Here is a 26824-nt window from a genome sequence, read left to right on the forward strand (position 1 = left end):
CTTTACTCAGCTGAACACGTCGGAGAAACTGAAGGCTGTTTTTGGAGGCTTCCCTCCTTGTTTTATTGTGCAAACACGTTTATTTGGGCATGTTCATGTACAACTACTGCATGCTAACTCAGACACATTGGGATAAGGCTAAAAATCTGGTTTTGATTTTTGTGTAAAAAATATTCACACAGGATTCTTTTGTTCTTGTAATTTAGCATTTCTCCAAAAAAAGCTTCCTCACATATAAAAGAAGAGGAGTTTGTGACACTTGAGTTGGGCAGGAACTGAAATTTATTGGATAATATAGCTTTTTCAAGTAATCATTCACTGTACCACTTGGATAAAAAAAACAAAAAACAAAGCATAGCAAGTTTGGAGCTTTTTCAAAAATATGTCCTCTGTCCTTCTCCTTTAATATAAATTTCTGTGAAACAGAGTTTCACACTTTCACAATAAAAGTCTCAACGATGAGTGCCTGGAAACATGTTCAATAGATTAGCAAGACAAGGTATCAACCTGTACAGATATTTTCAATTCCTGAGGTAAATTTAGTTAGATACTGATAGATGTGCAGTAATTCCATTGCATTAAACTTAACATAAATTAAAGATATCTTTTCTTTTTTGTTGCAAAGTTTTAATCAAGAATTGAATCTGATAAATTTTAAGGTAACATTTATTTTAAACAAATCAGAAGCCCAATTTTTAGGAGTCTTCAACTTATCTGCACAAAACTCCCAAAGCACTGGGAGTTTTGTGCAGACTATTAACCATGAAACTATCAGCAATTGCATTGGATGCCGCTTGTATGGCAATAAAAAGCAGAAACCGACAACATTTATAAATGTTTATAAATGTTTTTGTCCAACAAAAGTTAATAGGTCTCCCCACCACTGCTTGTATCACTTCTTCAATTAACTTTCTGTGCAATTGTAACTCCATTTAGCAGCAAAAATAAATTTGATTCAGCTCAGTAAATTCTGGGGAAATGAACCAAGGCATGTGTTTAAACTAGATTTACTCTGACGTCTAAAAGACAAACTAATAACCAATTTTCCCCCTGAGTGTTTTTCTGCTTCACAGTCTGACGACTGGATAAATTAATGTTTCTGTGAATAGAAACCTACACAGATCTTAAGGCAAAGGGCAGCAAAAAGCACATTTCTGATTACGTTCAAGCTAACGGGTTTTTCATTTTCTTTTCATTTCTTCTCTCAAGACTTGTATTTAGTCTGCATGGAAGATTGAGCAAAGTAGGAAATAAATAGTAGTTAATAAAGACGGTAAAGTTAGAAGAACCAGATCTAGGAGTGTGGCAGCAGAAGGCGGTAGCTTGAGGTTTTACCTTTCTGCCCAACGACCCAAAGACACATGGAGGGGTGGCCTTTGGTGGGCTGCTGCTCTGTTTACTACTGGCTGAACCTTTGACAGGTGTTCTCTGAAATATCTTTTTATTTATGAAATAATGTGGTGAGAACATTTTAGAATATGATGAGACAAGAAAATTAAAACTCAGCAATTTCAATAACTGCCTTACCTCTAGCTCAGCGAGAATCTTTTCTTCGTCATCTTCATCCTGAATGGCTGAGGCGGCGATCACAGGTGGAGTGGAGGCTGGCCGGGGTGTGTCTGAGGGGGTCCTTCTTAGCTTTACCAAAGTTTTTGGCATGTCACCATCTTCTTCAATCTACACACACAAAACAGAGGCAGTAAAACCTTCTGTGGTGTGTATCTATTCCTGCAGGGAAGATGTCTCCCTGCAGTAGGAGACATCCTATGTCTGATTCAGTCATGTCTCTTTATATTTGTGATGTTGAGCATCACTCAGAAACCACTGGTTTGTATGCAGTCACACCAGTCTGGCATAACATTATTACTAGCAGTTCAGTTATGACTGATATTGTTTTTCAATGATGGGCAGCATATATCAGACAGCAGCTGAACAAATTGTGATGAGTGGATGCTTGGGTGAGAACATTTGCAGAACTGCATCTCTTGTGGGGTTTTCCTAGTCTGCAGTCTGTAAGTGTCCCAGGTATGGCAACATGTGGCAGGAGAAGAAAGAAGTGTTGTGCTTCTGACAAAGTGGGAAACCGTATGCTGTGCCAGCCATGTTGAGTTCACATGTTATTCCTCCTTAAGCATCATTGCAGACCATCAACACCTTTCAATGGAAACTGCAAATGATACTTTCCTCTCTACTGTCACTACATGCATCCTCAGTATGAGGAATTGCTCCAAAGTTAAGAACTCAACTGGCCACTCAATCAACTGGCAGTATTTCTTTCACTACACGCTTGTAAAAGAAATGCTGTCAGAACACATGTAGAAGTGAACGATGCAGTCAGCTGACTCAATGCAAAGATGATATTACCCTTTAAATGATATTTGTTGTTTATTATGAACAGAGACTGAGTACATTTGTTTTCACAGCTGACGACTTTAAGTTATATCAAACCATTGAGTCTCACCTTCTGGTTCTTGTTGGTGACGATCACCTCTCCGGTGCGGTTCGTGGTGAGGCCGTGAGCCGACGGGAAGCTTCGGCGAGGGGGAGGCGGTGGAGGAGACTTGGAGGGTTTTTCTGTTTTGTATCTGGCTACACTGAGGTCCACTGTAAAAATCCCATAAGATTAATTTCATAAATGATCCTTTTATCTGCACAGTTGATGGTAAAATCTGCACAACTCACCAGACCCTCGATGTGAGCCGCCACCCTCCATGCTGTTGAGCTTCTGAGCAGCGAGCTGCACTTTGCCAGGCTGCTGCTCCCCACTGGACATAGTGGTGGCTGTGGTCCCAGTGCTCCCAGCAGCTGAAGAAGTAGCTGTGGTGGAGCTTATTGGGAGGGTAATCTGAGGTTTGGGGGGCACTGCCGGTTTGTTTATGTGCTTGGCAGCAAAGTCCAAGTCTGGAATAGCCTTCATCAGCTCAGCCTGGGTTTCTTCCAGCAGGCGATTGATGTCCTGGGCGCTGAACTGGGTCAAACTGGCACGTTTCTCCTCCCAGTCCCGCTCAGCCGCCTAACAGATATACAGACACAGATAAATAAAACAAGAACATGAAATTACTGGCAGGATATATGGAGTTGGTTTTCTAATGCTGCCCCAACAAACGGAATAATAAACCATCTGCTCGTGTGTGACGAGGGTCTGAGTAACAGATTTAAGAGCTTTCAGATATAATGTCAAATGTAAATGAATATCTGCCATCTGGCAGAAGAGTGAGCGGCAAATATATTTCTGTTTACAGCAGAGTGATGAAGAGAAATGAACATGATGAGGTTTACCAGTCTGACTTCAGCAGACACGGCTTTGTCTGCAGGGCGCCGACTGGGCAGCTCATCCAGGACTCTGTTTCTGAAGGTCATGGATGACTGGACGTCCTGCTCAGGACCGGAGGTGTCAGCTTCACTGGCAGAGGAGGACAGGGGCATCCAGTTGGCCAGACCGGAACTGGTGCTCAGGTCACTGAGGCTGAGAGGAGGACTGTTCAGGATGTCCAGGTCAGAGCTGCGACTCAGGTCGTCTGATCTTTTCTGGGATTGACTGGAAAGGTCTTCAGGGGTCTTCCACACACCTTCTGAGACTTGTCTGTGCAAACAGAGAAAACACAATGTCATTAAACACAATAAACTACTATGCACAAGGAAAAGAATGCTAACAAAATTACTTTAAAATGACACATTTCCAAGAACAACTTAAAATTTTGATAACTGTTTTCAAAAATTAAAAAAAACAAAAACTGTGGCATTTATTTGCATTTAGCCTCATTGAGACAATACTCTCTAGAACCACCTTTCACATCAGATCCCCATGTTTTGGCAATATTTGAGTTGAAGCTCCATCTGATTGGATGGTGAGTATTAAATATAATGTTTAATTTTCAAGTCTCACCTCAGATTCTTAATGTCCATTAGGTCTGGACACTGACTGGGTCATTATACCACATTAATATGAGTTAATATCCAACACATTTTTGTAGACCTGGCTGTATGGTTAGGGTAATTTTCCAGCTGAAAAAATGAACTTTTCATCAGTTTCAATTCTTTTGCAGCAACTTTTTTCAAGGTTTTGGTGTATTTAGATCCATCCATCTTCCCATCAACCCCCACCAGATTCCCTGTCCTTGCTAAAGAATAGTTGTGGAATAAAGCATCTTTAATGTTTAAAAATAAATGTTTAAAGAGGAATTGATTTAATTTACATTCTCTGCAGCACGGATTGAGTTTGCTAAGTAATAGATAAGTTAATTAAAAAAGGTTATTTATATTTCAAAGCTTGCTCTTGTATTTTATTTTCATCTACTGACATTAAACACTTCAACCCACAAAGAGGCTGATGTGAAGGTTGAATCTGTGGAGTCTTGATCACAGCTTGCTCTGATGAAATAATCATCTGATTTAATTACTGACCAGAACATCTCAACATTAGTTTTATCAGCAGTACTGATGGTGGGAAGGAGAGAATGCTGCTAGCCGGACTCCGCTGAACTCGCCATATTCAGACATTACTATAAAATGCACAGGCGCTAAGTTACTATTTAACACATTCATACACCACATTTAAAATTATTAACAACAATATATGAGTTAATGTCTATTTCAAAATGTTCATCCTGAGTCGTTTATTAAAACTGCATAAAATTTTATTTATTCAATAATATTTGGCTTATGAAATTGTTTATTCCCTCAGAGTGCAAGCTGCCAATATTGTTTTGCCTCCATCACCATGTTAGACAAACAGAATTTCATTTTTGGACAGGCATTCAGCAGACACAGAAATGCACAATATGAACAAACATCTACGCTTTGGCTTTCGTCATATTACACCCACAAAGTGTATGAAAACTTTAAAGTGGTGCTCAGCTTTGTTGATGACTATATAATCTATTTTTTCATCTGCAAATGGCAGACTACTTTCCTTTTAACTACTATGTAAACAGTAAGGTTTCCATACTCTATTTTTGTGTATGGGCATAATTTTGACATGGTTTCACTTTTCTTTTTTTGGTTGCTTTCAAATTAAACGCACAAAAGCTCCATGTTCGGAAATGTGTTGCACGAGTCAAACTGGTTTAACATCAAAGTAAGAAACTATCTGATAAAAAAAAGTGGAGCGTTTGATGTGAATACCTGCGAAGTGTGCAGAGAGCATCAGTCATGGTGTTGCAGCGTTTCAGTAGAGCTTCCAGGCGTTGAGGCTCCTCTTTTAGGAACTTAACAGCCTCCACTTCCACCCTCAGCACCACTCGCATCTTACTCTGCAGGCTGGGGAACTGGTCTGAGGAAGAGAGGAGGAGATAAGTGGAGAAAACTGTGTGTCATGTTATTAGAAAAGGGTACCACAGGCTTTTATTCTTAGCTCGCTTTAATTAGAAATTTAAATAGCATGAGCACTCACTGATACTGTTTTTTGTTTTGTTTTGCTTTATAAATCAGTAATGAGATTAAGATAGGTGCTTTAAGCTCTTAAAACTGCACCAGGGCATCGACCTCAATAGCCAGAATCTCAGAGATGAGTAACATCGACATGACCATCAATATGTAATCAATGAGAAAGTTTTTTTTCCCCACATTTGTAACAACCTAATCACACATCACTTTGTCAATGTGTGCATCGTATTCACTAAAATACACAATACAGTCAGGACTACCTCATTTTTGTATCTCCAAATTTTCAAAAACAGATGAATCCCAAAAACAGATTAATCCTCTCGGTGTCTTTGTGGAAATTATTTACTTTGAAACCCAACGACATCCATCCACAGTCTTCAGCTAGTTCAAGATCAAGTCAAAACGTTAACAGGGCAAGGAAGGAAATTCAGATAATCCTCTCACCCAGCGACAAGTTCTGTCTGAGAACAACGAACTACTGATAGTGATTTCTGATTTAATTCTAGTTTGCTTATTTGTAAATACAGAAGACTCAAAGAAATGGGGATGGACTTGCGATAACCAAGGATCTGATAAGGGCAAGAAATAACTCTGGAGTATTTATTAAAGTCCAGCAAATCTCGACAAATGGATAGCTGAAGTGAGATACCTTCAAAGCTGTTCATGTACTACCAGAGCTTTATGAATATCTATTTTCTTATAATAATGAACAGAGCTCACCTTCACTTTCACTTTATCCACAAACTTTGGCAAAGCTAATTGTCAGTCAGCTAATGGGCAGTCAGTCATCCCAAACAGACAACTCTTTTAAACATTTGGATCTCGCTCTTTTTTCAGGGTAATTTTTTTCTCACATTTGTAGGACCTGTTGGACATGGTAACAACAAGTGTTCAGATATAACACTCTGCTATAATGAACCCCACAGAGCTTCAGAATAACTCATTAATATTCAGTGAACAGAGAGTAGTACACAGGTCAGGGCAGCAAGGCAAGAGGCCAAAACTGAAACTTCATGAACAGTAATTAAACTGTAGGAAGAGCTATAAATATTAATGTTGAATTGCTCACACCTGAACCACAACCCCTAACTAAAACTAACATACCATTTCATATTTCATTTTGAATATTTACAAGACTATGTTATTACATAGTACTTGTCTCACCAGTTTAAAGTACCTTTTGAAAGTACTTATTTTTTTTATTTTTTACATTAAAACACCAACTTCAACTTATTTAATTAAGATGTTGTGTGATTAGGCATTGTAATGCACAAAATGATGCATAACCATCAGGTTCTGGCGGAGTGGCAGAAATCCACAGCTCATATGAGAGAATCTGTTGGCAGAGTTACAATATTCTGCCATTTATGAGAGGATTAGTGGTAAAAGGGTGTTGAAAGCTATAAGAAGTCCTATTTTCCATAAATCAAGCAGGAGACAGGGCAAAACTGTGGAAGAAGGTGCCTTGGTCAAATTAGATAAAACTGAATGATTTTGCCTACATTCGAAACACTGTATATGGTAGAAATTAACACTGAACACCACAAAACAGGCATGATAAGGGAATACTTTTCTTCAGCAGGACTAGAGTTGATAGGAAGATAAATGGAGGTTAATACAGATTCTTTAAAAAATAAACTGTTAGAGGCTGCAATAGACTGAAGCACTTTTTTAAACTCAGGATAGTGACTCTCTCATCAACCTCAGCTGGATCCTGAACATCCACTGGGTTTAGAAAACAACCAATTTGCAAAGCAGTCCCTACTTTTGAGTTCAGCGAGAGTCTCTCCCAACATCCTCAGCTCTTTGCTCTTCTGCTCCACCTCTTGCTCCGTCACCAGGCCGTGGTTGACAGACAAGTTCCTCTGCAGCTCCTCAACAGATTTCTCCAGGTCGCTGTGAAAAAGCAAAAACAAATACCCTCAGGAATAAAAGTGGCGCAGTGTTTGAGACGATTCCGCCACAACATTCAACATGATTTTCTAAACAGACAAAAAAAAAAATCTGCTTTTACAGACCAGTTGCTATGTGTTCAGCGATTACTGTATACATCTGGGTTAACACAGAAAAGCAACAAATTAGAAACGACAGCCACCGTTGACTCTCCAGGGCCTTCATAATCATTGAGACATGCAAAAAAAAAAGGAGAAAACAAACATGCCTGCAACTAATTAAACCAAACTCTTCACAATACAACAAAATAAAAGTCATAAATGTTCAGATCTGAATGTTTACAACATGCTTCTTCAGCATCTAAAAATAGAATATTTTCTTCTTTAATGTTTCATTGATATTTCATTTAAGGAATTCTGAAAATAAAACTTCAATATGTGTCTCCATTTAAACCCATCAGACCTAAAGAAAAAAAAAAGTGAAACTCTCCTGAGTAAATATTTTGTATAATCCCCATTAGCAGCCATTACAACTACAAGTGTTTTGGGGTGTTATTCCAGGAACTTTTGTCACCAAGTGAAACATGATAGATATACACTCCGATGTATGCTAGAAAACTTGTATTATACTGTATATACTTTTGAAAGCTCAAAACATTGTCCTGAGCCATATGCAACGAAATTTCGTTCTGTATACACCCTGTGCATGCAAAATGACAATAAAGTCAGTCTAAGTCTAAGTCTCTAATATACATAACCTTGTTAATCATTATAATTTCCCCTTTACAGCTAATGAAAACGTGACATTTAAAATTAGAATATTAAATCAGACCAATAAAAAACTATTTCAAATCAGAAATATGGGCTTAATAAAACATAACGCTTCATTTACATTACTTTATTAGCATTTTTATTCTGATCAAACTGTAAACTGTCATCTGTTAACTGTGCTCTGAACTCACTGCAGTTGCTGGATGAGAAGCTCCTCCTGGTTCAAATACTTCAGCCGCTCCTCTTCCACTAAGAGCCGCTGTCTTTGGAGCGGGTCCTCTTGGGGTCGCATGGCGTCCAGCATCATGAGGCTCAGCTCAGACTCAGTCTGACGCAGTAGAGACAGAACGGAGTCCTGGTTCTCCAGCTGAAAAACATTTTTTTTATCTTTAGAGACTGAGTATTTTAAATAATAATAAAAACAACTACACATGTGGATTAGGAAAAAAAAAAAAGTCAATTCTTAAAAGTATAAATATTTATAGCATTAATGACTCCTGAGACGAGCTCTGTCCATTACATTCGGTTCTTTAAATTCTGATTTGTCAGTGCCAGTGTCATACGTTTTCTTTATTTTCTTTTATTTTTTAAAAAGGCATCCTATGGAAGTGCAAACATGACTGTTATGTTTCACTGTGGAGTACTCAGGCTATAAAGTGTTTATTGTGTTAACCAGTGAGAGCCTGAGGGAAGAAGTGACTGATCTTTGCAAGACCTGAAGATATGCAAGATGTATGAGGTCCAAAAATATATAGTGTTAGAAAGATAGCTTTTGATTTTAAGCTGCTCAATTTTACAAGGAATTTTAAAAGTAATATTTCCACCTAACAATAAATTTAACAGTCTTTTGTAACTGTGACTTTTTCCATACATTCTCAATTTAATTAAAAATGTTTTTGTATTTTTGTTTTGCTGATTTAAACAAATGTTGTTGTTTTTTTCATTGAATGTTTCCACATTTATTTATTTATTTACTTACTATTGACTCAATGATGTTATTCCATAAGTTTTGTAACTGTGTTGGTATTACAGTACTTTTAAGAACAGGCAACAAAAAGGAGTCCCAACACTGAACAGCTGTTTTCAGTCCACATCCACACCTGCATGTTGCGCAGCTGTGACAGCTGCTTGCGCAGGGCATTGGTGTTCTGCTGCAGGCCTTGGAGGTGGAGCTGCATCTGCATACGGGACACGGCTACGGGCTGGTTGGCCGCCAAACATGGAGGGGGCATCAGAGCCAGGGGAGCAGATGGTGTCAGAGCTGATCAACGTAAAGAAAAATGCAAGTTTAGTGAGCGCTCCTTTATGCTTTGGCTCATTTGAGGGAAAATTCAGAGCTGATAGAAATAGTCCCAAAGATTTTTTTTAAAATAAAAATTTAAAGATTAAATTAAGCTTTGAGTTGTTTAAATCTTAAAATCATGATAGGTTAATCTACTCTAAGCAGAACATTGCTGCTAGAAATATTTAAACAGGACAACATCCATCAGTGCTGAAGGTCAGGAGAAGACGCAGAACAATAAACATGGGGAGGCTTCAGGGACAAATAGGTCAATAATGAAAAACATTTTCAAGTGTCTCATTATAAGAACGTCCAGAGACAACCGAAATGCATGAGAGCTTCCAAATCTGATAATCCTCTGAAATGACAATGACAGCTAAGCTCCCACAGTAATTGGTGTGTTGGGTTACATGAATTATGCAGAACAGGAACACGGAAAGGAACTCAGAACAGAGTTGCATTTAAGCTGACTTTAAACTTAAACCAAAAAAAAAAAAAAAATGAAGCAAGGTCTGAAATAAAATTAATATTTTAAACACTCAATCACAAAGTCTCTGGAGGCGAGGTGACATTGTCTGACTGACCAAACTTTCTATGATAAAAGCTACACAAAGAAGAACTGAAGCCACTTGAGCCACAATTTGAGAAACATCAAATTTCTGTCTGAGGCTTCAGTGCTCTAGATAAAGATGCAGAACTGAAATATTTTTGATTAAGTAGAAACAAAGAGTCCACAGATTACAGCCTGAGCTAAGATCATTTTTCTTATTGACCATCAGTCTACAATAGATGGATGGTTCCGAGTAGGCTAATGGATGGATTGAAGTGTAGATGGACAGAAAAGTTCTAATTACAAAATGGATGGATGGATGAACGAACTGACAAATGAATCCAATGGGAGAGACATGAAGCTTTACAAATAGACTGATGGACGGGAGCAGTAGATAAAAGTTACAAGATGGATGGAATAAATAAAAATTAGCGATGGTTGGATTAAAATTACGAGATGGATGGGTGTATTAATAGACTGATTGGCGAGGAACGGAAGGAAAGACAGGTAGATGGACAGATGGAATCATTTATTGAGATGCAACTGTAACTACACTGCAACAAATTAACCATAAAAATCAGTGGATATTGAAGTATTTACCAAACACTCAAAGTAAAAAAAAGTAGAAGCTCACAGAACTTTATGAGTCAATTTAATGCAACTCTATGAACTCTACCTTAAACACACAAAAATCAAGGAAAATTGAAGGACAACAGTTGTCAGAGAGGCAGGTCTTTTTAAGACAACACATGGAAAGTATGTAGACCATTTGGAAGCGAATGGATCTCCAAGAAAAGGATAATAATGAGGGACTCGGGCAGACAGGGGAACATGTTTCAGACACTACAGGAACACAAACTGTAGCTACCTTTCTTTTTTTTAGTTTGTCCAGCTAAAACAAAATGAGCAGCAGTTACTAAGCAGCAAGAGCAAAAGCCAGCAATACGAAAAGACAAAAATAAAGAAGACAGCCATTAAAAACAATCACATACGATATAAGCAGATAAAAATGAAACAGCAGCTGTTTTGAAAGAAAGAAAAGCTAATTTATGTGGCCAGCAGGAGGTAGCAGCGATGAGCAGTGGAGGTTTGACTAGGTGGAAGCAGGGATTACTTACGGTCATTTCCTGAACAGTCACTAGCCGTCTCGAGCTTCTCCCTGCAAGACAGAAATGTCCACGTATCATCAACAAATTATGTAAACATCCTTCTTTTTTGAATGGTGGAAAAATGTGATTTTGTTTTATGTTTTCTTGATAAAAAAAAAAAATTCTCCTGGCAAAACAAAGCCGATAAGGATCCGTTACATGTTCTATCACATGTTAAGTACAGATAGATTCCTGACTAAACAAATATCTATAGGAGGTTAATTTAAACACACATGCTTACTTTTTTTGCAAAAGCATGTTTAACTTACGGACTGTCAGCTTCAGGCGCTCTGGTCAGTACTCTCTGCAGCAGCCCTGTCAGGCTCGCTATCTGCTTCTCCATTGCCTCCATTCTCTCCCTGGATTCAGACCACAAATCCAAAAGATACTGTAACTAACAGACATTTCATGCATATTTTATAAAGAGCACTTAAGTGCTGCAACAAAATTATCCACCAAGGTGATACCGATGCATTAAATTCATCACAGAGGTACTGTGGAAACAAGGAAATGCATTAGAGGACAGTAATCTATGTTTAGCATCGGAATAATAATCTGTCTTGACTGTACACAAGCAGCTAAGGAATTACCCCGATTTTTTTTTTTTTTTTTTAGTTCTGTAAAAAATGTTATTTTCATTTTAAACAATAGTTGAGCCCAAGTCTAAACAGTGAGAATACTCATATGTTTAGAAATCTGCTAAAAGATAAATACTTGTTGGTCTGCTACCTATCAATGAATTGCTGCATTGCTTTATCTACTGTTCTTGACTTTTTTAGAGTTGACTCTGCACACCTTACGTAGTCACCGTATTTAAAAAAAAAACATGGCAGATTAATCCTATCTAAATAATTTGTCCAGCAAAACTATCACTTAAAAACAGCTGTGCAAAAATCTGACTGACAATGAGCAGCCAAAAACCTTTTTATTATAGACATTAAAACATGAGGCAACTTTCTGAGGTACAAACTGAGTTTTTGAGTGGGGTAAGGTAAGGTAATTTTATTTATATAGCACATTTTCAGCAACAAGGCAATTTAAAGTGCCTTGGTGCAAGATGAGCAGTTACAATAATATCAAAATTTTCTGGTCTACTGGAAACGGTTTCACTCTGAACAGTGGTGTGAAGAGCAATGCTCTATTCATTTCTAAGTGATGAAAATTTAAGGCAGTTCTGAGACAGCAACAGGAGGTCCAACTTGGCACTAGCAAAGTGCACCTAATAAATGTTGTATTAATAAGTTAAGCAGACCAGATCCATATCAGGAAAATATTGTAAAAAGGCCATTTTTGCATTAGACTTGTCAAATCAAATTTTAAATACCAGTGCAATGAATTTTACAGTGATGTTCATGCTCATGTTTCCAAGAAGTTCAGCATCTGATCTATCCTTAGACATCTTTAAACCTACAAAACCAAAACACAGATTTATACGATTGACAACAGGAGGCAGCAAATAAAAAATGTGCCACGTGCCAAGTAAATAAGCAAGCAACTGACAAGAAGTACAGTAATTTTAAAAAATGAGAGAAATCAGTTATTAATCCCATGTACAAATAGTCATGAAGGTGCAGTTGGCATTTTCCAACTGCACACTAGCAATGTTTTCATTGAAGTGTGCGTTCCATCAAGGTTTTGTTTTCACATACTTACAGTAGAGACAAGATCTAACTTACTCAGTGTGTTTACTCCAAGTACTGATGCCAAACTGGATTCAAAATTTAAGAGAGAAACCTTTGAAACATCAAACGCCGGAATCAAATGCGGCAGGTGTTGAATCCTTTCAATAAAAGTACCATCAAGCAGATTAGAGCAGCTGTTAGGCAGCGATTGCCCCTTAAGAAGAGCTGTGAAACGAGATGGTCGAAGAGAGATGACCTAAGATGAATATTAATCCTTCCAACCACACAGTGACTAGACATGACTGCAATGTTGCCGCCAAACACACAGAAACTAAATGAAAACAGTTGATACAGTTCAACAGTGAACATATGAGACGAGCACCAATTTATTAGTCCCCAATTTAAGGATCAGTGACTGAAGTAACACATGTCATGCATTGTTAGAGAAAGCAATGAGTGCAGTCTACCTTTTCCTCTGCATATGACATGAATCTGAACGGCTCCATATGAGCCATCCTACCTGGTCTCAGTTTCATTCCCCATCAGCGGTGACCCATAGCCTCCAGTGCTGCCTCCTCCATCACCTCCACCAATAAGGCAGAGCTGCTCTGCTGTCAGACCCAACCCTGGACCCTGGCCCCGGACCTTGGGGCTGTCGCCAAACACAGAGGAGGTAACCGAGTCCCTTCTTAAACTCTGCCTCCCTGGAGAACCGCGAGTGGACATAGTCCCCCCGTAGGAATCCCTCATATCAGGTATCTTCTGAGGAGAAGAGGGTGGTGGAACCCTCAGACCCATTGCCAGCATGGAAGCAGTGTAGGCGTCGTTGTACAGTGGCCCCCCGGGCCTGTAGAGAACTCCGCTTTCCATTAGCTCTCCCTGTAACGCCGCAGCAGAGTAGGAGGTTAGCGACCGAACTGATCCTGGACCTGGTCCTCCCCCGCGGCGGTATAAGGAAGCGTAGGGGTCGGCTCGGGCAGGCAGAGGAGAGTGAGGACCTGCCGCAAAGCTCAGCCGACTCGTGTCTGGGCCCAAAGTGTATGGGTCTGCGTAGATCCCACCTCCATCTCCGCGCAGCAGCACCATGCTCCTGGAACCACCCACCTCATCATCAGGCTTCACATCCCTGCGCTCCAGGATGGCGCTGGAGGAGGTACAGAAGGCCGGCTGGGGGTGGTGGGGCTGGTGGAGCTGGGGCTGCTGGAGGGGAGAGGAGTGATGGGACTGGGAGTGTGGGTGAGGTAAGGAGTGGGTGTGGTGGGGCGGCCCCGCGTAAGACGAAGGCCTCCCGGAGCTGTAGAGCAGGCGGGCACGGGACGGTGAGCCTTGAGGAGGTGAAGCAGAGGATGACGAATGCTGGGAGGACATGGCGGGGTTACCGAGGCGACGGTTTGATGGAGAGTCCTGGGGCGCATGCACCATCTCCCTCTGAGAAAAAAATTCAAACAAAGATACTGATAATTAGGAAGTCTCCTCATAAACTGGACAGAAATACAACTCAGTGTGTTATGATCTACAACAGTAGGTGAGAGGAAAAATGTTTCAGAATCAGTACTCTATTATTTTCCAATTTTTGTTTAATCAAATAAATGGAAATTGCTCATAATACCCCCATCACAGTTTGCAGCAAGTCTGAGTTCACCATAACTTTCCTGATGCTACTTTCTGATCATCAGGAAAGACCAAACTGCTTCTTCGAGCTGGTAGTTTATTGACCGAGAATACAAAGGACATCTTTTGGCATCAGTCTTACATTTCAGAGAGGAAGGCAATAAAAGATGAGCAGCTCTGAATTCAGCACAGGCTTAGCAGACAAAAGTAATGGATGAGGCAAGAAAACACAAAAGAAGACAACACTGTAATTGCTCATGACGCACAAAGCCATCTCCAGGAGACTATGCAAATTGAAACGCCAATATTTCCACATAACCCAGAGGACTCCTGCAACAACACCCTGAGGATAGTCTCACAGCTGACATCATATTCTACCTTGTATCTTAGCAACAGCTACTCTCTTTAACTAGGCTGAGGACATACCGACATGTTATTACCCCTATGTAGTCTGCAGTCCCTAAAGTTTATCCCGTGGTGCCGTTTTAAAGCTGCCCGTTCTCTCTCTGAGAAAAATCTACCAATCAATCTTATTCCCAACCATCTCCTGCCCTCCAGGCACAGGGCTTGGATTGGCCTCAGCAGTCTTGGTCATGCTTTTGTGCTCTGCAATCAGGGAATAATCTGGGCTGTACTGTCAGGAGTTCAATAACCCCCCCACACACACACACATCTCAATCCTCACCTTGACAACAAGAGCAGCAGCCAATGTACTTTACACACATAAAACTCGAGGTAAAGCTGCCTGTTCGATAAGGCTGTAAAACGCTCTGAAGATTTCAGAGCAGAGCTGAAGGCGGCGGTGGATCCCATGGGAACAGCTGACCTCCAGAACATTAGCGGGCAGCTGCACCTCAGCGGCAGGGAGAAACGCAATCAGACACACGGGCATGTAAACAAAAAGCCTCGGAGCTGTTCGGCTGCATAGGACTCAGCAAACACTCTTTGCCTTCAGCTCTTAATTCATTTCAGCTGTTTAACATGCAGATACACTTTACACTGAGTGAGCACAACATATGTCTGCCTCTCCACAATGTTATTCATCTGTTTAGAACTGGTTTCTTCCTGTAAGAATAGAAAATACTAAACACTTTTTAATAACTAGTAATGGCTGAAGTTGTCCCAGTTTTACTTAAACACATAAAAGATGAACGAGTTTTTGTGGGTCATTCATAAGACAGCAATTAAAGTATAGGTTTGCAGAGAACCAAAAATCAGATAAGTAAGTAAACCAACAGCTGGACAGAAAAAATAGAAGGATAACTGAATGAAAAAGATGGATAGCTGGTTGGCTGGCTGGATGCACAAACTGGTCCATTGATGGAAGATTAGATTTTCTAACAATTGCACCAACAATCATCACATTCTCACCAAAGTCTGTCTCTCTCAAGTCTACAGTTTTGTCCCTGATGCTGCATTTAATTTAAGCACACTTCAGGTGCAGGAATACAAATATTTGGATCCATGAGGTAAGATAAGCTGGTCTGCTCCTGTGTCATTGTGAAACAGTGTTTTCTGCTTTACTGTGTTGGCGTCCAGCCGAGTCAGCGCTGAAGATGTGACAGCCTGGAACTGGTCCAGGAAAAAGGTCACATGACTCACAATGGAGGCAAACCAATTCAGCTCTGAGACGTTACGTAACACCAAGCAGCGTTTGCAAACAGTGACGCAGCAGGGAACATGGGGGCTTCGAGTAGGGGGAATTCTGACTTTTGGTGCTAATTGTTACTCCAGTTGGATGGTTCTGTGCCACCACATTATTCTGTTAGCTGAGAAATATTTATGTTGATTACAACGTTACCGTAAAGTCGTCAATATTTTAATAATTCGGTTGACTGAACACTTACTCTCAAGTCTCCGTTAGCGATGTGGGGGTTGTGGTGTCCGGGGTAAGTGCCGTAGATGGGCTCTTTGCAGTAAATTTTAATTACGCAGCGGTCCTGAACATCCCGCGGGTCCTCCAGCTCATAAAAGACGTTACGGGTCTCATCCTTGATTAGTAGAGCTGTGCTGGGGGACCTGCAGATCAATAATCATGGAAAAACAAATGAAAATCAATGATAAACAGTGCCGGGAAAGACAATTTGAGCCCCAGTTAGCTGCTAATGCACAGTGATGGAGATTCACTCACAGATAAATGAAAGATCTTTACCTGCTTGAGGCGCCTGTAATGAAACAATTAACTGAGAACTGCCTCCTAGCATCAGAAATGTAATACTAAGTCTGTAATGGTTAAATGTCAGCAGATTACACAGACGATCTATAAATAACATCTTGATGGAAATGTTGTTTTGACCACATTGTTTGGAGAAGGATAGCATCAAGCCTTTGTTCATCATTTTGTCAGTTTACACCAACTGTGATTTTAAGCAGTCACTCCAAACATGGTAGTAGATAAGAAAGAGACAGATGGGATGTTGGTCTTCAGCTAAAAATGGCTTTCAGAAAGAGATGAATACAGATATTGCTGTGAATCTGACCTCTACTTTAACAAACAATCACTAAGCATGTTATCAACCCCACACACTTCAGTTCCCCTTCTTGAGCCTAGGCTGCAACACTCTTGCAATGCAGTTTGCAAAGTATAATGACTCCTTTAATATCACAAGTGGACCATTATCCCTGATTTATTAGAATTTTATGATAAAAACATACACAGAGTAGCCCACAATTGTGAAGTGTGGCAAACTGTCAAATATTTTTGATAGTATTTTTTCTTACAAATTGAAATCTAAAAAGTAGGACAAACGTTTTTTTTCAGCCCCCTTTGCACTGTTTGGTCAACATGAAAAAATGGTTTCTGGAAAATTAGCAAATCAATGTAAACACAACAAGTTTTACATCAAGGCAAAACACGTTGGTGTATGCATAATGCTGTGGGAATGCCTTTTGCTCACAAAGCCAGAGAGGTCAGGTAAGCATCTGTTATAATTTCTTCTCATTACAATGTATCAAGTTTTTTTTTAGAATGAAGTTAAGATGAAAGAGACCAAAGCCTTTATCCATTTTTCAAACATGATTTTTTTAAAATAATTTTCATAAATTCGGTACAACTTAAACTCAGATTTGACCTAACTTTCAATCACTACTGAACAGATCTGATTCTCCTATTCAAAAACAACACAAGGTTTGCTTTTCTGGAGAACTGAAAATGAGCAAAAAAAAACCCCCAAGAGAACCAAATAAACACTAAAGACTTAGCTTGATAAACTTTCATATTACTCGTAGTTGTTTTAGTGTTTGTAAGCCTCCTGATCTGAGATTGATTTATAAAACTGCCACTAAATGAAGTGTAAATGTAGTGCTGCAGAGGTTCAAGCGTCATCTTAAACAGATCGATAAACATCTCAATGTGGTAATAATGTGTTCATATCTGTGAGTCATCAGTGCCTACCTGAGCATGGCCATGGTGAGCCTCTGGGGGAACATGTGAACAATGAGGGCCCTCAGGGTGTCCAGGCTGGTCAACTCATGGGTCAGGTGCACTCTGCGAATTTCCTCCCCTAGCTGGAGGAAGAGAATTCCTGCAAAGATGGAGGAGGAGAAGCAATGAGGGAGAAAGAGAATTATTATCTTGAGTTATTAATTTATCTTTTCGATTTTAGCAATCACAACATAAAATATGCTGAGTTTGTTTTGGTGTGATTTAGAGCAGCTTAGGCCTCAGAAGCTCTGCCACAAACTGACATTTGGTTTGTAGCAGTGGAAATGAATTATTCAGTTAAAGCATCATAGCTGTCACAGTCAGAAACTGCTTAGAAAATGGTCTTGACATACATGCTAACAAAATTCACAATAACTGCACTGTTTCAGTCTAACAAAATGCTACACCGTCCTCCTCCTCAGATGCTGGAGGGAAGTTGTTCAAGAGATGAATTTTCTTTCTGACGAAGCCATTAATCAGACATGACACACGTTCTGACGGGATCATTTGAAGACAGACTGGTATGTATTCAAAAACAGAACTAAGCTGTCAATAAAATCCATAATTCACATTTAGCCCAGGGGGAATTTGCATGATAAGCTGTTGATCGGTCAAGGCTGCAGAATCATTGGCATTAAAGCACGTCATATCTTACTAACTTTAGCTGATTTCAAGAGGAACTTGTCAGCCTGAATAAAGTGAGCAAAGATCAACTTAAAGAAGGATTTGCAGGATCCAGTCTTCAAAGTAAGAACATTTATAAAGTTCATGCCCAATTAGTGATAATTACCAAACTCATCCCCACTTACAGTTAACTTAACTGGAAAAATCATTTTTAAATTTGGTTAAATATTTAGTGAGACCTTTGGATGACTGTCTGCTCACAGGGACTCCTAAATTTGCTGAAAAAATTCCAGAGTTAAGTCAAAAATTTCAGAGGGGTCTTCAAATGATCTACAGCAGGGGAGGTTCAAATACACCTGATTCAAACAATTTAGTTTTCTCTTCTCAGCCCATTTCCCAGTTCTTTCCAAGCATCAGCTCTTAAACAGATGGCCTCACATTTGACTGTAGAATAATTTGGAATACAAAGGAATTTAATGAACGACTTTATTACTGGAAGGTGCCCAAGTCCATTTGCTACAACACAACAGAGTTTAAGTGGTTTGTGTTGTGTTCTGCAATTAGTTGTCTCTTAACATTGCGCTTTGCATTATGACCAAACATCTCTACTTTATTCCAGTAGTATCTGTGGCTCATTTCACTGCAGCTACACCAAGCTCCGCTCTCATCTTCTTGAGAATATGACTTCTCCTTTAATGTGACCAGACAAGCCATACTTCCTGTTACAAACTTTAATATTTAACAAGCTCATTGAGACTGAGCCCTTATGTGCTTAGTAACATGAGGACTAAAAATATGGAACTTTCTGATGCTGATTTAAAGAAGCACAGTGGCCTGACCTGGTGCCCGCAGTTTGGCCTGACTAGATGAGCGGGCCAGTGGAAGACTCTGGCGAAGCCGGTTCATCCGGTTAAAGCCGATGGGGATGTCAGGTTCAGACATGGTCTCCAGATTTTCAGCTGAGGCAAAAGAAACCCTGTTGGCCTGGTCTGCAAGAGCTGGCTGAGTTGGGCTGAGTCGGGTCACTCGAGGCGTACGGCTCTGAAAAACAGGAGAGAAGGAAAAAATCTGAGTGCACAGAAAAAGGGCTGATGCTGCCTCATGATTTCAAACCTACAATAAGATGTCATTTTACTTTCAGAGGGAAAAGGTTTTCTCCAATAATTTTCCAATTATCCCGTCATGAGATTGAACATTTAACATGTTGAGATCTGAGGAAGACAATAAATTGACCAAAACATCACAGATGGTGCTGAAGAACACAAGCAAACAATGATATCGAAACATTCATTCAAAGAAAAAAAGTCACACAAAACATTTAATGTCGAAGACAAAAATCAGACACAAATCCTGGAGATAAAATTAGAGCTGCACTGCCTGTCAGGTTAACTGAAGCGGGTCGATTCAGCGCTGCAATCAAACAGTCCATTCAGCATGATCCACCCTAACGAGGAGGGAAAAAACCCACAGAAACTGTTGGAACAATGTTTTTAAATTAAAAGAAGAAAGTAGGAGCAGATAAAGGAGACCAGAAGAGACAGCAGCAGTTATGTTATAATAAAATGTTTCACCAGCAAGAAACTAAATGGACCTAAATGAATTTCTGCGCCTGGAGTCGAACAGACCAAGGAAATTTGCCACAGAATGCTCAGTAACCGAGTCAGCAAACATCAGCAATGTAAAGTTAATGACCTTAACTGGTAACCCAGATTTCCAGTGATATTTCACCTGTCTAATCTGAACCCTTGAGGGGACCTAATATTGAAGGACCTCTCATTATAGCACAACCAGACGCTTCTGCTGGCTTTTAATGAATCCTTACTGACGGACATTTTCCAGCCCAAAGAGTCCAGTAATGAGCTCCCAGAGAGCCTGGATTCACAGGCTGTCTATCTGAGGTCTGAGATTCGTTTTCACATATGGTTTGTGGGTGTTGTTGAACTTCATGAAATTACAGCAGGGAGAGCCATGACGTTCAGACACGCATCAGCGAGCCAACATGGAAGAGACACGAGAATCATGCCAGCACAGTGCTGCTAAACACCTCTTAGGGATTCACTAGTTCCACTTAAACAGAGATCAGAAAAACACATCTGTTCACAGAAACGGACAGCATGACTGAATTATATGAGCCACCTCTCGCATGTTTGGAGAGATAAGGTTTCAGAACAGGTTCGACAGCCATATGCACACCTTCTGCTTTCAGTCATACAAGACATAAGCTACTGAAGGAAATGGAACACAACAATTGGAAATCATAAAGTTTCTATTTAGTGATCTGTAAAGAAGAGGAGGAGCAGATAAAGGTTTGAGACAGAGCTCACCCAGCCGTAAAGACACCAGAGAAATTAAGAAAGAGGGAGAATAAACTGCGAAATGAAGTACTGAAAATTAGGCATTGCATTCTTCAGTTTATATTCAATTATATGTATACTTTCTGCTAGATTTGCTCAAACTCTCTTTAAGTTGAGGTTTAAGGAGAGTAATCTGTTAGTGTACAGCAACAGTAAAACTCAGTGAATCTTCAAAATAATCTTCAATCACAACATGTGATTTTGGCTGCAGTTAAAAGAGTAATAATCAGTAGATGGTATTTGTTTTGTTTGGGATTTTTTATTTATTTATTTTATTTTGTAATCCAGCCAAATTGACAACTTAGATGAAAGTAATGAGACCGTCATACAGCAACAAAATTCAGTCAGATGCTTCTTCAGATTTATTGGAAGTCTTAGCTCTACCAGACTTCCTTCCTGCCCACATCATCACCATCTGCAATGACTCTTTGAAGACACTTGGATGATGAGTTACTACAACACCTAATATACCTTTGGAATGGATAAAGTATTTTTGAACTTAATTGAGCCAGTGGTGCCAACAAACTTTGTTCAGTGTTTGCTTTTCCATAATAGTTTCACATTCAGTTGAATATACAGTAATATATACCATCCAATCATGCAAAAACCGAGAAAAAGAAAATCAGACATTGACAACGCATTTGATAATAAATTAACCCAAAGGTAAGACTGAAAATGTGGTTTTCTTCTACTCTCACAATTTTTCCTTCTCCAGCTCATTACTTCAGTGCTGAAAAACCAAACTGAGGTTGAAAAATGAGGAACATCGCCAACTGTAAAGGTTATCTGAAAATCAGTGGGGTAATAAACTTTTCTTTTCTTGTATCAGCCTGTCAGGGTGACATTGTTGGCTCAGTGTCATTGCCGTTGTGATTACCAAGAGTCCTGCAGCGGCTGTGCCAAACAGGATTATATAGAGCTCACTGCAGAGCGTCCTGTTCTGGAGTTTGTTCATTAAAGGTCCAACAGTTTGACCTCATTGAGGTTCAACTTCTTAACCTTTGGAGCATTTTTTTTTTCTGGACTCAATACAAACACCCCAATTTTTAGGGCAGCCCAGGTTTTTAGAAGCAGCATTACAAATGTTCTACATTGCTGCTTATAATAACTAGTCAATAAAAAACTAATTATTATTACTGACCTTTTATAATCGGTTCAGTCTTCAATCACAATAAGTCGTACTTTGTATTTTTCAAGTGTAAATACCCTGTCTGTTGAATTTAACTTGCTGAATTTGCTACAGATTCAAAAGGAGCTTTTAGAATTCAAATTAAAAGAACTTTTAAGTATTTTTGAAAAATGTCCTTTCACTATAAAATAGTTTTTTGGTTCTAACTGAACCAAAAATACTAAGTATTTTGTGGATTATCCAAATGCATTGTCTTTCCAGAAGACGATGTAATCAGCTAAAGCCATTCTAATAAGAAATTCACAAAGTCCTTCATTTCATTGAAAGATGATTTTACTGGTCCTTTTAAAATAATGATCCTAAAGAAAAATAAAATAAAAACAAATGTATAAAACTTGATTTTGGTGTTGATGGTCAGAGCATAAATTCTTCCACAAACGTTTTTAGTCAGGGTGTATGCCATGGTGGCGTAGGGGTTAGCGCGACCCATATTTGGAGGCCTTCAGTCCTCGACGCGGCCGTCGCGGGTTCGACTCCCGGACCCGAGGATATTTGCCGCATGACTTCCCTCCTCTCTTCCCCCATTTCCTGTCAGCCTACTGTCATATAAGGGACACTAGAGCCCACAAAAGACCCCCTGGAGGGGTAAAAAAAAAAGTTTTTAGTCAGAAAAATAAACTATTTAAGAGGAAAAAATGAAACCATGATCTAACCAACATTTTCATGCAGCAACGTTCCCATTTGTTACAGGAAAACTGTAACAAAGAGCTATTGAATAGAAAGCAGGCAGGAGGGGAGAAACTCAATAGGATGATGAGATCAGTTAACTCTGCTACTGTAAAATCAAATGCATAATCTACACTGTAAATAATTTTCTAAAATAATTTCAGAAATACTGTGACAGACTGGCAACCTGTCCAGGGTGAACCCCCCCTCTCGCCCGGAACGTTAGCTGGAGATAGGCACCAGCAACCCTCCCAACCTCACTAGAGACAAGAGTGTTAGAAAATGGATGGATGGATGGAACTTCATAAATAGCAATAGTACGAAGTTCTGCAGTTAAAAGCAATGAAAAGTTTCAGACACGCAAGCAATTCCTGTAAATTCTACACAGAATTTGAAGACATTCCTACTTTCTGTAAATGTTAAATCCATGGAGCCAGCTCAAATACATTAATCCTGATCCAGAGTTTGAGGCTTTCTAAAGACCTTTAAACCCATTTTCTCTGAACTTTGGGTTCTTCTTCCCATTTCAGTGAAGTAACTGATCATTTTAGGAGCAACCTATTTCGTTAGGCCACTAACTCTGAGCTCTGCAACATTCAGTTGTTGGACCAGTTATGCATCAATACCTAAAAGACAACTGAGCAAAGAAACCAATTTAAACATGATCTTCTATCACACTAGGAGGCAGTTCAATTTAAACCCTAAATTAATACAAAATAAATTGTGAATTAACACAGTACTGTATTGAATTGTGTTCTGCTGATCCTTACCTCTCCCTCCAGCATCATCTTTAGCCTTTTATAACTGTATTTTCACCTCTCTCTGAAGACTGTCAGGCAACTATTCAGATAAAGGATTCTCAGCAGCTAAAGCAGAGACCTGATTGATGGAGACAGCTGTGCACAGCTGTAACATGCCAACCGCCTCCCACCGGCCACGCCCTCTGATTGAGATTTCACGGAGATTACCTCGACGTACCGTGGCATTCCTTTCCTGTGACACTAATCAAAGAGCATCTGAGGCTCTAACATCAACCAGCATGTTCTGCTGTGCATCTCTGTGTCACGTCATATGAAGAGACGTTTGTAATGAGATGTTTGCTGTGTGATGCGAGTGGACAGGCTAAGCATCTTTACAACATCCTGAGGGAGGAAAGGCAGGTGAAGGAGCCAAGCAGAAAACATGCCCTGTCCACACACAAGCTTCCTGATTTAGATCAAAGATCCTCCACTTTCTGCAGAACAACTTCAGATTAATCGACTTGCTCAAGGGCACTTGTTTTTAAGTGAGAGGAAAATGTTCTTGTTCAAATTCCTTTCCATGTATTCCTATGGGAAACTACACATGAACAGTCCTTGAACTTGCTCCCATTTTGTCATTTAACTGCCACAAATTTCAGAGTATTCTATTGGGATTTTATCAGACAAATTGACATATGGCATAATTTTGAAGACAAAGGAAAGTACTTTCCAATTGAAAACATGACAAGACCATTTAAATCCAGTCGTCTGTAACTCAGTACCTTGTGCAGAACCACCTTTCTCATCAGATCCAACGACAGTGATTTTTGTGAGTATGTCTCTACCACATTAAAGCTACAATTCTTTGCCCATTTCTTCTCTGTAAATTAGCTGAAGCTAAGTCAGTTAGTATAGACAGCAATTATCGAGAGTTGCAGCTAATTTGGAATCAGGTCTGGTATTTGACTCGACCATATGCTATGATTTAAACCACTCCATTCCAGTTCTGCCTGAATGTTGAGTTCCACTGTTTGAGGATGAATCTCTGGTTCAGTCTCAAGTAGCAGCTTGGAGCAGGCTTCCTTCCAGGACTGCCCTATGTTTAGTTCCAACCCTTTTCCAAAACAACTGTGACCAGCTTCCCTGTCTGCACTAAAGAGAAACATCCTCGCAGCTTGATTTTACTGCCACCGTGTGTCACTGTTAGGACGGTGAGCTCCAAGTGTTAATTTCACTCCATGCATAATCATGCAGGCCAGGAAAAAATACAATTAGGGTATCTTCTTACAAATGTTTGCTGTGTCCCAGATATGTGGTGTGTCAAAGTGCAAACAGGGTTTCACATGGCTTTCTTTTAGCCACTCTCTTAGACTTGTGAAGTGCATGACTTGTACAACAGAACTTTGGATCTGCGCAGCCCTTCCAGCATTTCAAAGGGCATATTTGCTCATTCTCTAATATATTTGTTCCCCAAACAAATCTATTTATATTAAAAAAATCAAACTACTAAACAACAACTAATGTATTTTATTTAGCATTTAATTTGACTTGGAGTAAAGGATACTGAATACAAATGCAAGTCACACTTAGTCTTGAGTAGACATGGACGTATCCTTTCAAATCCTTTGTCCAACTCTTTCTGAAAGGATATTCTTTGAATGTTTTATTTGAAAAGAATTTTTCTTACAAGTTCAAACATTTGATTGCTGCTCAACAGACCTGGCAATGATGGCAGATGGAAGTCAAGCGCCAATGAGTGGATTCTGGCCACGTGCCTTAGCACAGTGCCAGTTGGGGAGGCCTGCAGTCTTTGCACTCTTAAGCCTTTTAGAGGAAGAAAACACTTGTGTGGTTCTCCTCGTTAGGCTGGGGAATAGAGATTTTCCACCAAGTATCATATCAACAGCCAAACAGCTCAAGGGCCGCGGCAGCAGTCATATGAGTGAGTTAGAGATGATACATCTCACTGGGACAAAAACGCTGCCATTAGGGTTGAGAAGCCTTTTTTTTTTACATGGAAACTGTTCCAGTCACATCCTTTAAAAGGACACCACAAGTACTGTAAACTGTTCAAGAAGAGACAACTTGTTTTGCAAATAATGAGTTCAGTCATTTTTAGTTTTTCTTAATAGATTGAGATTCCATTAAAACATGAGAGGCACCAATCGGGTTCTTCCTGACTGACACTAATTTTCAGTTTTCTGAGGTCTGACCTGCCTTTCAGAATATTTTAATCGCTTAAAATGCATGAGAATATAATTTCATACACAGTATATTCCCCGTAAGGTGATACATTTGTGAGATTATTCTTACTTCTGAATCAATGTGCAACATCCTAACATCTATCAGGTTTCCAGCAACTCAAAAAGTTAAAATAGTGAGGGTTGATAATAAAAAAATGAACAAAATAACCTGCCAATCACTGATGAGAGCCAATGACTGATCTCTGGTTGATTGATTGCTCTTTTTTTTTTTAAATGCACCAAACCAAAACAGAAAAGACACTATAACAGACACACTCTTCATGATCTCACTTAGTTGAATTTGCGTCCATAAGAAGGCAAATAGCAGCGGCAAAGCCACCAATGAGCAGACATTCCTGTGTCAACACACTGGAGATCTAAAACATGCCCATCCAACCGGACATCACTGATACAAACACACCGTTCTGTCTCTGTGTTCCTGTCAGAGAAGAACATCAACTTACCATGATGTTATAATGGAGATGAACAGATGGGATCAGATTCCCTGTTGTTGCAGCCTAACATTTTCTCTCCCTCAACTTAGCATCAATGTAGAGCTGCTTCAAAATGTTCACTAATGGATTTCCTCACTTTCTCTGGCTCACAGCATAGAGAACCAAGGACATAAAGGATTTAGGGTTTTTTTAGTGACCAATAAGTTTGGAGTTTGTGGGGAAATTTCCTGTCCCTCAACATGTCCAGGGAAAGACAAACAGAATCAAGCAGCATTTTAAATTCAAGAATCTACAAATCAGTCTGCAAAGTCATCTGAAGTGATTGTAATATCAAACAGCATATAAAGAGTGTATGTTTTATATAGATTCTCTTAGCAAATCCTCTTTTTTCAGTCTATTAATAAAATATTTATCAGTGGGGTGGTTGCAATGATAAAAGGTTCCTATTGCAAGTGAATTCAGAAACAGTCCTTAAAATTCAGAGATTGAGAAAAACAATATAGATGAGAGACGCTAAACAAAAATGGAGAATCTGGTCATATTTTCATCTACAGATCCCCTGATTGGTTCTGCTTGAGTGTCATCAAAAGGAGCCCTGTTTTCTAATCTACCTGTACTGAACAAATTCAAATTTTGCATTTAGTAATAGTAATGAAACTTTAGGTCCTCTTATGACTTGAAAACTTTATCAAATCAATGTGTTTTCTTTTGTCTTAAGGAACTTCTACAGAAGCAGACTGCTACACCTCACATCATAGGAAGGAAAGATACTGCAGATCATTCATACTGCATAACACCTACAACTTGGTGTTGTAGGTGTTATGCAGAAGCAGTACAAATCAATAACTAGTTGATTTTTACTACTTCT

At 39.5% G+C, this 26824-nt stretch overlaps 1 protein-coding gene across 11 annotated transcripts in view; it reads right to left on the reverse strand.

Moving 5' to 3' along the window:
- srcin1b (SRC kinase signaling inhibitor 1b) overlaps positions 1-26824 on the reverse strand; it is a 95758-nt gene that overhangs the window by 10491 nt on the left and 58443 nt on the right. For 6 of the 11 annotated variants that reach the window (XM_028029833.1, XM_028029834.1, XM_028029828.1 and 3 more), the window contains 16 exons: positions 19149-19350; positions 17656-17785; positions 16109-16280; positions 13171-14078; positions 11298-11387; positions 10999-11039; positions 10749-10772; positions 9149-9309; positions 8240-8415; positions 7151-7281; positions 5125-5272; positions 3280-3583; positions 2683-3013; positions 2462-2604; positions 1528-1677; positions 1150-1437 (listed from right to left, as the gene is read on the reverse strand). In XM_028029833.1, the coding sequence (XP_027885634.1) occupies positions 1165-1437; positions 1528-1677; positions 2462-2604; positions 2683-3013; positions 3280-3583; positions 5125-5272; positions 7151-7281; positions 8240-8415; positions 9149-9309; positions 10749-10772; positions 10999-11039; positions 11298-11387; positions 13171-14078; positions 16109-16280; positions 17656-17785; positions 19149-19350 (3384 nt within the window). In that variant the 3' untranslated portion in view covers positions 1150-1164. Of the gene's footprint in view, positions 1-1149; positions 1438-1527; positions 1678-2461; positions 2605-2682; positions 3014-3279; positions 3584-5124; positions 5273-7150; positions 7282-8239; positions 8416-9148; positions 9310-10748; positions 10773-10998; positions 11040-11297; positions 11388-13170; positions 14079-16108; positions 16281-17655; positions 17786-19148; positions 19351-26824 lie in introns of those variants that run through there. The other 5 variants (XM_028029830.1, XM_028029832.1, XM_028029836.1 and 2 more) reach the window with 2 other exon arrangements.

This window comes from Xiphophorus couchianus, chromosome 10, assembly GCF_001444195.1.
Source record: "Xiphophorus couchianus chromosome 10, X_couchianus-1.0, whole genome shotgun sequence".
NCBI classification, from domain to species: domain Eukaryota; kingdom Metazoa; phylum Chordata; class Actinopteri; order Cyprinodontiformes; family Poeciliidae; genus Xiphophorus; species Xiphophorus couchianus.